At 33.0% G+C, this 14,153-nt stretch overlaps 4 protein-coding genes across 5 annotated transcripts; 3 read left to right on the top strand and 1 right to left on the bottom strand.

Annotated features, from left to right (window-relative positions):
- The first annotated feature begins 6 nt into the window (after positions 1 to 6).
- LOC18590147 (uncharacterized) lies at positions 7 to 1,542 on the top strand. Its single transcript, XM_007015504.3, has 2 exons — positions 7 to 423; positions 601 to 1,542. Exons 1-2 carry the CDS (start codon positions 327 to 329, stop codon positions 1,380 to 1,382), a joined length of 879 nt encoding a protein of 292 aa, XP_007015566.3. The 5' UTR covers positions 7 to 326; the 3' UTR covers positions 1,383 to 1,542.
- An 804-nt stretch (positions 1,543 to 2,346) lies between these two features.
- Positions 2,347 to 3,531, top strand: LOC18590146 (uncharacterized). Its single transcript, XM_007015503.3, has 2 exons — positions 2,347 to 2,679; positions 2,774 to 3,531. The coding sequence occupies exons 1-2, from the start codon at positions 2,583 to 2,585 to the stop codon at positions 3,400 to 3,402; spliced, it is 726 nt and encodes a 241-aa protein (XP_007015565.2). The 5' UTR covers positions 2,347 to 2,582; the 3' UTR covers positions 3,403 to 3,531.
- Positions 3,532 to 3,627: 96 nt separating this feature from the next.
- Positions 3,628 to 5,512, bottom strand: LOC18590145 (double-stranded RNA-binding protein 1-like). The gene is made up of 5 exons (XM_018127458.2): positions 5,267 to 5,512; positions 4,966 to 5,185; positions 4,630 to 4,749; positions 4,095 to 4,214; positions 3,628 to 3,956 (listed from the first exon to the last, which is right to left on the bottom strand). Exons 1-5 carry the CDS (start codon positions 5,510 to 5,512, stop codon positions 3,628 to 3,630), a joined length of 1,035 nt encoding a protein of 344 aa, XP_017982947.2.
- A 4,419-nt stretch (positions 5,513 to 9,931) lies between these two features.
- LOC18590144 (calmodulin-7) lies at positions 9,932 to 13,695 on the top strand. Of its 2 annotated transcripts, XM_088809440.1 has the most exons (3): positions 9,932 to 10,112; positions 11,381 to 11,750; positions 13,504 to 13,695. In XM_088809440.1, exons 1-3 carry the CDS (start codon positions 10,037 to 10,039, stop codon positions 13,610 to 13,612), a joined length of 555 nt encoding a protein of 184 aa, XP_088665566.1. In that variant the 5' UTR covers positions 9,932 to 10,036; the 3' UTR covers positions 13,613 to 13,695. The 2 variants fall into 2 exon arrangements, with proteins under 2 accessions (XP_088665566.1, XP_017982974.1); XM_018127485.2 differs by lacking the exon at positions 13,504 to 13,695 and having other exon boundaries at positions 9,936 to 10,112; positions 11,381 to 12,099.
- Positions 13,696 to 14,153: the final 458 nt, after the last annotated feature.

Genomic DNA, 14,153 nt, shown 5'->3' with positions numbered 1-14,153 from the left:
AATAAAAAGAGATGGGAGAGCTTTCACTTTTTGAATGAGCAAAGAACCTGCACTTTGCCTTTGCATGGGGTGACCAACTATTCGTTGCCAACGCATATGTGGAAACCCATAGCCAGGCAACCGACAACCCCAAAAACCATTTAAGAAAATGAAGAGAACAAAGAATAATTCTATTCAAGGAAAACAGGAAATCATTCCAGTCATCACAAATCCTTTTGCTTCTGTGTGTATAAAACCAACAAATCAGGAACTCTCTTATTCAACCTGAAGGGTATTGATCAAAAGTTTCAAAAACAAAGGAGAGAGAAGCCAAAGGCTAATAAGACATGGATTCGAAGCCAGGGTCTGTTTTTGAAGATATCGACGTATACACTGAATGGGTGCATGAGGCTGCACTTGACACTTTGATCGCATATCTACCAGGTGAGTTCTTGTCCAATAGTGTTTTGGTTTGTTGGTTTTGACAGTATCGATTTTCGGATAAAGCAATTGGTTTAGTTGATGCATAATTCAATCTGTACACTACTAGTCGATTTGTTTATCAGTAACACATCAAGGAAAAACAACAAAATGATGAGCAAAAGTCTAATGGTTCAACAGGATTTAGGAAGGAGCAACTCAAAGTTCAATTAGCCTCATCGGGAAACTTGAGGATATCTGGACAACGTCCGATTGGCGACAACAAAGTCATCCGTTTCAACAAGGAAATTCCTATTCCATCAAATTGTGACCAAAATAATATAAGAGCACATTTCGTGAATGGTATGCTCCATGTTAAACTACTCAAACTGATCATCCCAGCTGAGAAGCAGGAAGAAGCAAAACCAGCCGCAGAAGTTCTGAAATCTATTCAAAGCCCTGCTCCACAGCCTCAAAGTCCTGCACATGTGCCACAGAAACAAAAGAACGGTTCAGAACAGGTTGCTGATCAACAAGCTCCTCCCAAGGCCCCCATGGAAAAACAATCAGGTGATCAGAAGAAAGATGGGGTAGCAAAGGAGGCTGACAATGTTTCACAGAAGGCACCAGATAAAGAAAAGGGAATGAAAGATGAAAAGGACACTGCTAAAGAAGACGCTCAAAAGCCTATGGAGAACGAGAAAAAAGGTTCGGATCAAGAGGAAAAGGCTACAAGTAGTGAAAAACTTGAAACGCTGGGTGATTCTGTCCAGGACGCTGCAAGAAAAGAGAACATAGAGCCAAAAAAGTGCGATGGGGCTGATATATACCAGCTAGGAATTAATTATAAGCAAGTTCTTGATGGTTTGGTCAAGGAGCTAAAGGACCCAAGGAAGATGATGAACATGGTTCTGGCTGTTTTATTGGTTGTGGTACTTGCAGTTTATCTCAGAAACGCGATCAGGTGGTTTGGGAATTACTAGGCCTAATTAGCTTGCGGGAAGTTCATCCTGGATGTAATTTCTAAAGTTATCACTTCTATTTAAGAATCCATTGAGTAATATATTAAGAGCTTGACAAGTTCAGATTTGGCCGAAAGAATCTGCCTCTGTGTTCTTGAAATTTATGACCCCTATTTTTTCATTCTCCTTTTCCCCTTAAATTTTATGACTATGTATAGTAAATAAAAAATGGACATCAAAATTCCTATGGATATGATCAAATTTCAGCAAACAGATTAGCAATCTTCTGTGTCATTTTAAAACCATAATTTTCCATTGACTATTAAAAGTCAAATAATGTGTATTAAAAACGATCATGGGTCAAGTGACATGCATGTATAAAAGCTTGTAAGAATTGAGCATGAATAGAGCTTGAGCTTGAGTGGCATTCCATTAGAATAACCGCTGTTGTCTCTTTCCTGCTCTGCACTGCTACAGAATCCGTTGTTAGTTGAATAACCACTGCTACTGAATCCCAAGCTCCAATGCCTAGAGGAAAGGCAGATGAAATTGTTGATGCATCTCCTGCCATGGCTGTTGTGAGAGTAGGAACTCTTAATTTCACTTTCGGCAAAGACCCAACATAGATGTCTTATACATAACCCGAGGCTTCAACTTGTTCAAACCTCTAAATATTAAAAATAATAATATTAGTTGTAATTAAGCAGTTAATTTATTCTTCAATTGTTTATCTCTTTGTTAATGATTTGCTGCCCTTACCATGGAGGAACATATGCCCAAGTAAGTTGTTTACTCCTATATCAAACAGGTTTGGAACGTGTTCTTTTCTTTTCTTTACATTTTTCAGCCCTCTGAAGTCACAACCCTGAATACATAATAGAAAAGAAACAAAGAAAAAAGCAGAGCCATCACCTTTTTGAACCAGCGAAGAATCTGCACTATTCGCCTTTGCATGGAGAGACCAACCATTGGTTGCCAAAGCATATGTGAAACCTTCAGCCGTGCGACCCACAAACCCAAAACCAATTGAGAAAACCAAAAGAACAGAGAATAAATTATGTTCAAGGAAAGGCAGAAAAACCTATCTAGGAAAGTTCCTGTCAATTATTTGCTTGTGTGTATAAGACCAACACCAAGAAACTCTCATATTCACCCTGAAGGTATTGATATTTGGGGAATAGATCAAAACGAAGGAGAGGAAAAAAAGGCTGATAACAAGATATGGATAGCAAGCCAAAGCCTGTTTATGAAGATTTTGAGGTACACACAGAATGGGTGAATGAAGCTTCCTATGACGCTTTAGTTGCCTCTGTCCCAGGTGTGTTTTTGTTGTTTTTGGTTTTTTTCATTTTATAGTTCTTTCTATGCAGGAAAACAATATTTATGAGCAGTTTTGTCTAATGATTCAATAGGCTTCAAGAGGGAGCAACTCAAAGTTCAAATATCCTCAGGGGGAAACTTGAGGATATCTGGAGAACGTCCAATTGGTGACACCAAATGCAGCCGTTTCCACAAGGAAATTCCTATTCCATCAAATTGGGACCAAAGTAAGATCAATGCAAAAGTCATGGATGGTATGCTTCAGCTCAAACACCCCAAATTGATCACTTCGGCCGAGAAGCAGGAAGAGGCAAAACCATCTGAGGAAGTGCCCCAAAGCCCCGAAGACGTGCCTCATAAACAAAAGAATGGTCCAGAACAAGCTGTTCAAGAATCTTCTCCCAAGGCCACCTTGGAAAATCAAACAGGTGAGGAGACAAATGAGGCAGCAAAGGATGTTTCAGAGAAGGCACCGAATAAAGAGGACATGAAAGACAAAAAGGCTGACATCGTTGCAGCTGCTAATGAAGCTAACATGACTATGGATGGCACTGGAATTTACCAGCAGCTAGGGATCTTTAAGCAAGTTCTTGACAGTTTGGTCTTGGGACTAAAGAATCCAAGCAAAGTGATGAACATGGCTTTGGTTGCTTTCTTGGCCGTGCTACTTGCACTTTTTGTTAGAGATGGGATCAGGTCTCTTGGGAATTACTACAACTAAGCTTGTGGGAAGTTCACCATAATTATGTGTGTTCGAGAATTCGTAGAAATAATAAGTTAAGAGCATCACAAGTTCAGATTTCTACTAGATTTGGCTAAGTAAATGTACCTCTGTTGACTTAACGTTTAAATTACCCTTTTTTTTTTAAGTAAGTTTTAAATTACCCTTAATCTCATAACATTTAAGTGAAAGAAAAAAACTAATAAGCACCTCCAAACACATTGATCAATTATCCTTTTCATTTGGGAATTCCAAGCTCACAGCCACCCAGCTGTCCTCGCTGATAGGCAGGACAGTGATGCCTTTAGGAAATGCAATGTCAGGAAAGCATCGATAAACTCTGAACCTGTTGTTAAGTAAATAACTACTCGATCCTGGGCCCTTCTTCATATTTGAGTCTGAAATTGATAGAGCAGAAATGTCTAGATGCATTGATGTAGTAGACAACAAGCTTTCTTTGGCAGAGACAGGCACGGATTTAGAGCAAGAAGATAAGTTGTCAGAACTGGTTGTGGCATTGGAGAACACATTGTCTCCTGCTTTCACTTCTGGCACTTTGAATTATAAAAAACCACGATTAAGTACGAGTTCGAGCTAATGCAGTAAACAGAATGTTCTAAAATGAACAATTCTAGCTAACTATGGGAAAAAAAATAATGGAATTTAATATTGGAGGAAGGTGCCAGATTTACTCTCTTCAGCATGTTCTTCATTTTCTACAGCAGTAGCCAAGTCTGAGCTATACATAGATGTGAGAGGTCCATCTGCCACGAGGTCACGTGGATAGAACTCAGAGCTCCTACCCTGTAAGCCTGATACAGGGAAAATAATTTGTCAGAGACAGGAAGAAGGTAGCAACTAATTTCTTAGCCTCTACCAGTTATTCACATTAAAGTCTTGTCAGGGACTTAAGCTATTAAGGTTAGGAAACATAAAATTTTGATCTCAAAAGAACATTAAACGGCATTAATAACATTTGTAGAAGATAACGAGCCTTCTTTGTGTCAGACAGGCAAAGACTTAGAGCAAGAAGATGAATTGTCAGGACTGCTTTTATAATTGGCTAACACTTTTTCTCCTGCTTTCACTTCTTGCTCATCATCTACCATACAAAAGATGCCACGATTAAGTATGAGTTCAAGCTAATGCATTAAAAAAATTAGTTCGAAAATGAATAAATTCTAGCTAACTATAAATAAAAGAAATAGTGGCAGATGCCATACTTACTTTCTTCATCATGTTCTTCATTTTCTACGGCAGTAACCAAGTCTGAGGTAAACATAGACTTAAGAGGTTCATCTGCAAAGAGTTCAGGTGAACAGAACCCAGAGCACTTTCCCTGTAAGCCTGAAACAAGAAAAAAAAGTTTATCAGAGACAGAAAGGAGCAACTATATAATTTCTTACCTCTACCTGGTATTCACATTAAAGCCTTGTCAGGGACCAAACATATTAAGGTTAGGTACCATATAAAGATTTTGGTCGTAAAAGGCATGGATAACATTGGGTAGTTTGGTGCCATACCACTAGTAAATATTAAGGAACAAAAAACCAATTGACTTACGCTCCGTTAGAGTGGTGTAAGCAACTTTAGCAGCGTTTATCTCAGCTTCTTTCTTCGATTTCTCTCCTTTCCCATAGAAAACCTCTCCTTCCACTTCGACACTGGAAAAAAATGTTGGCCTATGAGGCACACCACATTTCATTGTCTTATACTCTGGTGTATTAAAGTCTTCTCTCTGAGTTAACTCTTGTAACAGATTCTTGTAAAATCCAATATTAACCTGTGAAAGAAAATCAAATGAAATAAACGAAAAGTCAACTATTTGCTTAATCTAAACAGTGAAGATTGAGAGGAATGTTACCACTTGGGCAGGAGTTGGGGTAGCAGCAGGGGAGGAAGAAATGAAGTGAAGGAAAGCTGACTTAGCAGCGTCGTTTTGGGCTTCTTTACAGGATTTGCAGGAGGTGGAAGAGTGAAACGACATGCCGTTGAGAAAAACAGAGGCTTTGAAACGAGGGATATGATCAGGGCCATCTTTCATGGAAGTGTACCTTGGCAATGCCCATCGCTTTTGCTGGCACAGCTCCTGCAACTTCGCCTTGTACATTTTCCCTTTTGCTTTCTTTGCAAAGAGAAAGAAATGAAATGAAGAGGTCGTTGAAGAAAATCCTTTTTTCATGTTTGGACTTCTTATAGAGAGGGAGTGAAACAGTGGCCGAGGGAATGCACATGCTTCCCGCGTGACGGTTAATCACTTAATCTGCTTCATGTTTTGGATGTGTTCTGGATTTAGTAGCTTTTTGTAGAATTGTTTTTGAAATAAATATTAAAATATAAAAAAATGAAAAAATAATTGTTGTTAAATGTGTCTTATATATTAATTATTTACTCAATTTTAATAAAAATAGTTGTACTTTTTGTTTTTTATATTTTTGGGCATCTTGGGAATAAATAGAAGTAAATAAGGATAGAAATGAATGAATAGGTAGCAATCTTTTAAAAAAAAAAATAAGAATAGAAATGACAATCAAATAAAATTTGATGCTTTCACTTATAAGATGTGATTATCACACTTATTAGATGGAAAGTGGGCATTGTACGGCTTGAAGTAGTTAAAAAAACACGAGAGAGCAATCAAAGCATATATGTCAACAGATAAGATTCTTGATAATTTTGAAATATTTGAATTTAAGTATAATTAATTAATAAATTATTTAAATTTTATAATTACTTAAATATTTTTTAAATTTATTATTCAAACCTGAACTTTATTATCGTTTCACTACTTAGTGATGATCCGAATTTATTTAAAAACCCGATTATATATAAAAAAAAATTATTATACTCCTCTTAGATACTCAATTACCTTAACTCATATACAATAACAAATTATATTTTATATCCACAGAATTCACTAATAATTAAATTTATAAAAGCAAACAAACAATAAAATTTAAACTTAAATAATCAAAAACTAATATCTCAAACAACAACTTAAATAACCAAAAACAAATATCTCAAACATCTTATAAGTTATAATTATTGTTTATATTATGTTCTTATTTGTACATATAAATGAAAAGTTGTTAATAGTTATTATCACTCAATAGCAATACCTTACCATGTTCTATTGATGTAAGCGTAAATGTAACATTAATAATTTTTCAAGTTATAATTTTTATAAATTACAAGTTTTATTTATATAATAATGATAACTAACAAATTATTGTATCATAATAAGCATATAATAATGTTTATATAAATTAAATATATTAATATTATAACATATTAATATTTATGATATAGGCATAGCAATTATTATTTATTAAATATAACTTATTTAATATGTTAATAAGTATGTAGTAGATAGTAATATTTGTATAAATTAAATATATTAATATTTATAATCTATTAATATAACTTATTTATATGTAGTATATAGGTTTACATAGACAAAACAATATTATATACTTTAGGTGTAATAATTATAATATTATTATGTAAGATATATATTTATCATATATATTAATATTAACATATAACTTATATCTATTTTAAAAAATATATAACTTATCTCATTTAAAATATATAAACTATAATTACATATTCGATTACTTAACATATAATTATATTATTTATGTTGTAAATTTAAAAATGTAAATACCTATTATACTTAATATAGGTATAATTGATTGTTATATTTAATCATAAACAGTTTACAATACATATCTATTACATAACTCCTCTAGCCACATAGAGGCCATAAAAGAAAAGAAAAAGTCTTGAAGAAAGAAAAAGAAAGGCAAAAAGAGAAAGAAAAAAATGGATAGAAAGAGGCCCATGTGCAAAGTCCGGGCTATAATCTAGTAATAGTAATTATATTCATTATAATATGATATTATTTAAATATAACTAATAAGTCAATAGTTTTATTATTTAAATATATTAATGACATATGATGAATAATTTGACTAACAATAATATATTATAAATGAAAAGTTCGATTCCTAACCTCAACAAAATTTTACATATTTAATTATTTATTATATAGTCTTTTACATATTTAATTATCTATTATATACTATATTATACATAATTAGATGTGTAGGTACTCAAGAGGTATCAATATGGGTAGTAAAATTACTATCCGAATCTATCATAAACTTGAATATAATGTATCATAATTTCATATAATCGAGTCGAGTACTTACGAATATCTTGATATATGATACCCATTGTCATCCCTCAATCAAACGAATAAGTAAAATTTTGTCTAATTAGTTAATTATTTAACATATTGAGTAGTATAAGGAATTCTTTGACTTTATGTTTTAATTGAAGAGATTAAGATCAAATTTATTATTATATATTTATTTAACGTTAAATTTTATCATTATACTTCAATTTTATTACCCAAAACAACAATCCTATTAACTAGGGATTGATTGGTTGAATTTGTAAGTTTGTTCACTTTTGATAATTAATAATATTGGGTTTGAATATTATAAATAATATCATAATTACACAATCTTTATAAAATATAAATCATTTTATCTTGAAATAAAAAATAAAAGGCTTGTTTAGTAATATAAGTCTAAAGTTCATATATCTTTTGTTTTTATTGTAATTATCAAAGAAAAAAATTGGCCTAAGATTTATAATTGTTTTAATTTTAACAATGTGACAAACTATCGAGTCTCAATCAATTATATCTTAATAAGATCGATTTTATTTAATTTATTTAAATATTATTAATTTACACATGTAGATAAAATTTTTAAATTTTACAAAGGAAATAAAATTATTGTTACATGCTTTTTTATTTATCACGCTAATTTATGAATTTTTTTAAATAGTCTGTAATAAAGTATGTGGTGATCCTCTAATTTGGTTGGTGAAATTTACAAATTTTATCCACAATGCACGAGATAATGTTTTATTTCTTTTGACTGTACTATTTTGACATTGCCCTTGCTTGAAAAGGCACAAGGAATTTCTCCTTATCTGATATTCTTCTCTCTCATTGTCCAGAAACTTTCATTCACTTATCTTTTCAACTGTCTTAATTGTGCCATCACAGATTGCTCCGTGGCCAATAACCTACAACGCGGAATCAGCTCCTATCCAAGGCCCACTTGCCGACCTTTAAAATAGTGAATATACGCCTTTAATTCATACTGTACGTTGTTCCAGCCGTATATGATTATGTATTCAGTATCAAATTAAGACATTAAAAAAAAATCATGTAATGGAAGCAAACCCTAGATGATTCACATGCCTTTCAACCCAACTTTATCTTCTCGTCTCACCCAAAAATTAAATCTTTGTCATTTTATCTCACCCAAAATATAAAAATTTTCTTTTTTTTTTATATTAATATTTTTTATCAAATAGGTATAAATTTAATAAAACATTTTCGTATAAGCATGTATGAAACCTAAGTTGATATTTTAATTTAATTTTAAAATATATTGATAATTATTAAAATGTCAATAAAAACATATTTATAATATTTTAATAATAAATAATAATATAAAATAAATAACTTATGTCTAATCAAACTCGAACTTAAATTCAAATTCATGAATATCTCTAATCTCGAGTATAATTTAATAACAATTATCATGTCACTTACTAATCTTTATTTACATGATATATCTTAAATTGATTAAACTATGATTGATATTATAAAAAAAGACATAAATATAATAATTTCTTTATTAATAGAATGATAAAAAATATACGAAAGTCAATATATAAAAAAACCTTTAACAAATTTAAGTAAAGTAATAATAGTTTGGTTAAAGCACACATATATATATATATATATGGAAGACAAAAAGCATGAATTGATTTGATGAATGTATACTAGCTCTAAACGAATGCTATCAAAAATCACATCACATATACCAAATATCTTGTTTATGTCTCAAATTCCAAGAGACAAAAACACTAAGCTTTGCTTCCCCGGTCCGTATGGTTCCTTGTTCTTTCTTTCCACCTTTTCAACCACATGTTATGTTATGTTAGGAGGTCCGTCGCTCCGCGTGGAACAGTACCAATGGAAACTACTTTGAACTTGATCAATTTATTTAAAGATGATCATTTAAATAATTTCATTTTTGTTTACAAAAATATATCTATATATATACATTACAACCATAATTATAAATTTATATTCAAAAAAAGGAGAGTCAACGAATAAATAAGATAAATAAACCAACTAATCAACAAATTATAGTTAAAGAATATTACTTTTAAGGCTAACCACTCAAATTAATAATTTAGAAATAAAATATTTAAAAATATTTGGGAGGAAAATATTGAAATCAATTATGGATTTGTCGAGGGAGCAAAAAAGGGTAGTCTTTTTTTATAGGAAATATCTGCTGTCATTATAGAATTCACAGAGGAAAAAAAAAAAAAAAGCGAGAAAATGCGTGCGGATGAGAGAGAATCAGATCCCTTAATTTGTGTTGGGCCCAAGTTTGGGCCCTTTATATAGCCCTGCCATCCCCCTTCTATATTTTCCACATTCAACCTTGCACGCTCTCATCATTTTATTACGCGACTTTTTCTATCTCCCCAAACACTCTCTTCCCGAGAAAAGAAAACTCAAGAGAAGAAGGATATGGCCGATCAGCTTACCGACGACCAGATCTCTGAGTTCAAGGAGGCCTTTAGCCTCTTTGACAAGGACGGCGATGGTCCTTTCTCTCATCCCTGCCTCGCTTTTTTTCTCTTAATTTTTTCATTTTAAATATGTTTCTAATACTTTTGCTCGTTTGATTCAGCTCTGATTTGCAGATCTAATAAAAGTTTCGTTTTTAATGCTTATTTTTTTTTGTTGTATTTGTTGTTCTCGCGATCGTTTTCCTTTCTGATTTGATGATGTGACGGATCTAGGGTTCTGATTTATGAAATTATGATCCAGCTTGATTTTCGTTTTTGATTTCATTTCTTTGATTTTGATTGTTTTGGTTCTTGTTTTTATCGCTTTAAATGTTTCCTTTTTTAACATTTTCATTATTGTTGACCCTTCTCGGTCGTCTCATTGATTTCATTAATTTGACATGTTAGGGTTAGATCTCTCTAGATGCAAGCGTGACCTGTCTAGATCGTCATTTTATTTGGTGATTTGTTGCGAAATTTATGTTTGAGATTTGGATTGTGATTTGCTGATTTGATTTCATTTGCGACTTAATCATGATTACAGGTTGCATTTGTTTTGCCTAAATTTTTAATCTGATTGATGAAGCCTCCGTGGATTTTGATATGTTATCCCCATTGGTTGAACCTGCTGCCTGCATTTTCAAACCTATATTGAAATATAGAGTCATTATCTTTTTGTTGGACATGCGTGTTGGTGGTAAAGTCATTGACTCATTTTTCTATCATGGAAATAAGGTTTTATGTTTATATAATGTAGTTTGGTTGTTGTGAATCTAGGTTCAGAATGTGCGCATATTGCTAGTTCATGGAAACTCGAGTTTCTGTCGATGATTCGATTGGTTAATTTTGTGATCCAAATTCGGAAATATTATGTTTTGGTACTCATGACTTGAAGGTTATTGAATCAGTTGATGACTGGAAAACATGTTTTGTGATTGGTATTAGCTGATCCATGAGTCATCAAGCTTCTAATTGTGGATGTTTCTGCATCTTGAAATGTTTCAGTGGCTAGATCATTGTAGCTCCATAAGTCAAGACTGAATACATTGTTGCGCAAGCATCCATGTCTCTATTTTTGGCCAATTGGAAAAATGTTTAGTATCCTTATCATTACTTGTTTGGCTATGTGTTCGTCACTGTGAAGTATATATGGCATTAATACAAGTTTGAAATTCATCTACTTTTTAACTGGAAATGTTATTGCACCTGTTTGAAGGTATTACAATAATTGTATCCTAGTTTTTCTGGCCAAACATAGCTGCATTGATTGTTTCATAACCAATGATATTCATCCTTGCTGCAGGTTGCATTACTACCAAGGAGCTGGGGACTGTGATGCGGTCTCTTGGGCAGAACCCTACTGAGGCAGAACTCCAAGACATGATCAATGAAGTTGATGCTGATGGAAATGGGACCATTGATTTTCCCGAATTCCTGAACCTGATGGCTAGGAAGATGAAGGATACTGATTCTGAGGAGGAACTTAAAGAAGCTTTCAGGGTGTTTGACAAGGACCAGAATGGTTTCATATCTGCTGCTGAGCTCCGCCATGTGATGACAAATCTTGGTGAGAAGCTTACAGATGAGGAGGTTGATGAGATGATCCGTGAGGCTGATGTTGATGGTGATGGGCAGATCAACTATGAGGAGTTTGTCAAAGTCATGATGGCCAAGTAAGGACCCCTCCAACCATAACCAAGATCCAAAAATGGGAAAAAAAGGGAACAGGGCAGATAAGTTTGCTAAGATTTCTGTTTCTCGATAGGACATCTATGTTTTATGTTACTAGTTTTTGTTGGGTGGTTGTCTGTTTCTTGTTTGCATTATTTTGTGGACGGGACCTTAGTATATCCTGCTTGTTTGCTCTGTTTTTTGTTCAGTAGTCTGGGTTGTTAGTGTCTTATCTTTTACATTTGGTGTTTTTTTTCTATTCTTGGTGCCATGAACCTAGAACAATTCCGAAGAGGATTCGATGTTTTTTCTTATGGGTGACTAATTTTACCATATTTCAAACTTTCAGTATGTCGTTATTTTCTGTGATTCTCTGATTGATTTCCATTTTTCATCATGGGCATTGCTTATGCTGATCATCTCAAAATAAATAAATAAATAAATAAATAAAGAAGCTGAGCTCACAATTTCTTCTTGTGTGCCGTTGTTTGGTTCCTATAGCTAATATGGGACAAACCAGGGTGTCAACATTAGAGGTAAATTTTCAAGGAATTCATCTCTAACATTTTAAACTAGATTTTGGTTTGGTGTGACACGGAGTGTTGGTCTGGTTTGGTTTTATACAAAAGCCGCCAAATTTTAAGTTAATAATAATAATAATCTATCCTTCCAACGATGAATATTATGATAAAAGCTCTTTTCCTCGAGCAAGATATTAAAAGGTTTGCTAACGTATATCTGTTCCCCGTTTTGAAATGGCAATGCCATGGACTCACTCTCCCTTTTAAAGCTTTATGATAAGAAAAATCTTCTAATATTTTATGCTTTTTTAAACATACATAATCTTTGGTCGGAAGAAAAATACACCAAATGCCTTTCAAAAGAAAAAAAAAAAATACACCAAATTGGTTATACCCATCTCATTCCAAGTTTTTTGTCAAAAAAACAAAATTTATTTATTTATTTATTTATGTGCATCATCAATTAGAAAATAAAAAAAGAAAGTTAAGAGAAGGAAATCTTTTGGTAAGTGAAAAATGGGTATTAGACGAAAAAAAATGCTCCTAATTATAACTCTTTTTTATTTTCCACTCGATGATACTCGGCTACTTGAAAAAGGTGTTTTGAATTTGGTTCTGGCTTTTTTAGCTTAAGACACGGTTCTTACACGGAAAACAAATTACACCAACTTTTTTTATATTTATATTTATATATAAATGCCGGGTTTTAGTAATAAAGTTGGATTGGACGACTAGTGTCCCTAAGGAAAAGCATCTGATTCCATGTGGAAAAATCCTCCTTTGTTTGGCAAAGCAGAAATATCCTGAAACTGTTGACAAATCTTTGGGTGCGTGCATTCGGAATGGAACAATTCTGGGCCTGTCTTCTTTCAGAATATGATCACTCTCACCTTGTCTTTCAAATTTCTAGATTATGTTGGGGCGATTTCGAATCTCATGTCCTCCGTTTGGGCCACCCACTTTCATCACTTGCTACCTTTATGCTCACTCGCATTCGCCTACTAGTGGTAGAATAGGAGGGGAGATAGACATGTTGTGTTTTTCTTCCTCTTTTATTTTTTTTTCTTTTGGTTAACAGAGACATTTCAAAATTTGAATTTGGTTGATTGTGTTTGACCCTTGAAGAATCAAAAAGAAGAACCCCCCCAAAAAAAAAAAGGGGAAACAGATAAAAGAAAAAGGCAGATTACGACTTAAGGTCTAAGAGTAGAAAGCCTTGATTTGAATTTCACAGAAGGACGCAGAGGACTGTTAGCAGCCATCGGAGCCAAAACGAAGAGAAACCAAACGCTGGACGCAAACGTCGTAAGAGAGTCAAGATTCGTGATTGTGTTTTTCTCTAGTTTCCCATTACAAGGGCTGCTGCCACTGCCGCTGCCGCTGCCGCCGCTCCTGCACTGCTGCTTGCATCACTATCATCCCTACTCTCAGCATGATAACTATACTAGCATTATGTTGTAACCTAGTATTCCAATTTCCAAGTCAAGGAACCTAATATGTGTGTTTCATAATTTAAAAAAAAAAGCTCTACATGGCTGCCTGCTTTTATTAATTTCACCAAAGTCTTCCCATGCCTTTTATTATACATATATATATATATATATATATATATATATATATATATTAACTTGGCACTCCATTTTTTAAACAGAAAAATTTATACATGGACTATGGTATTGAATCTTTACTTGTACATCGTAGATATTAATATATCTTATAACAAAAAGGATTCGCCCAATAAAAAAGAAAAATATGTAATACTAGTTGATTTGAGAAGCAATGAAAAATTAAGGCAAAATTTTAAAATTTTGGGAATGGAAAGGCATAGACTCACACATTTATTAAAGCCAAAGTATTTTAATTAAATAGTTAATTGATTATAGG

This window comes from Theobroma cacao, chromosome 9, assembly GCF_053813885.1.
Source record: "Theobroma cacao isolate CCN51 chromosome 9, ASM5381388v1, whole genome shotgun sequence".
Taxonomy (NCBI): Eukaryota; Viridiplantae; Streptophyta; class Magnoliopsida; order Malvales; family Malvaceae; genus Theobroma; species Theobroma cacao.
This window is presented reverse-complemented; position numbering and strand designations above follow the sequence as displayed.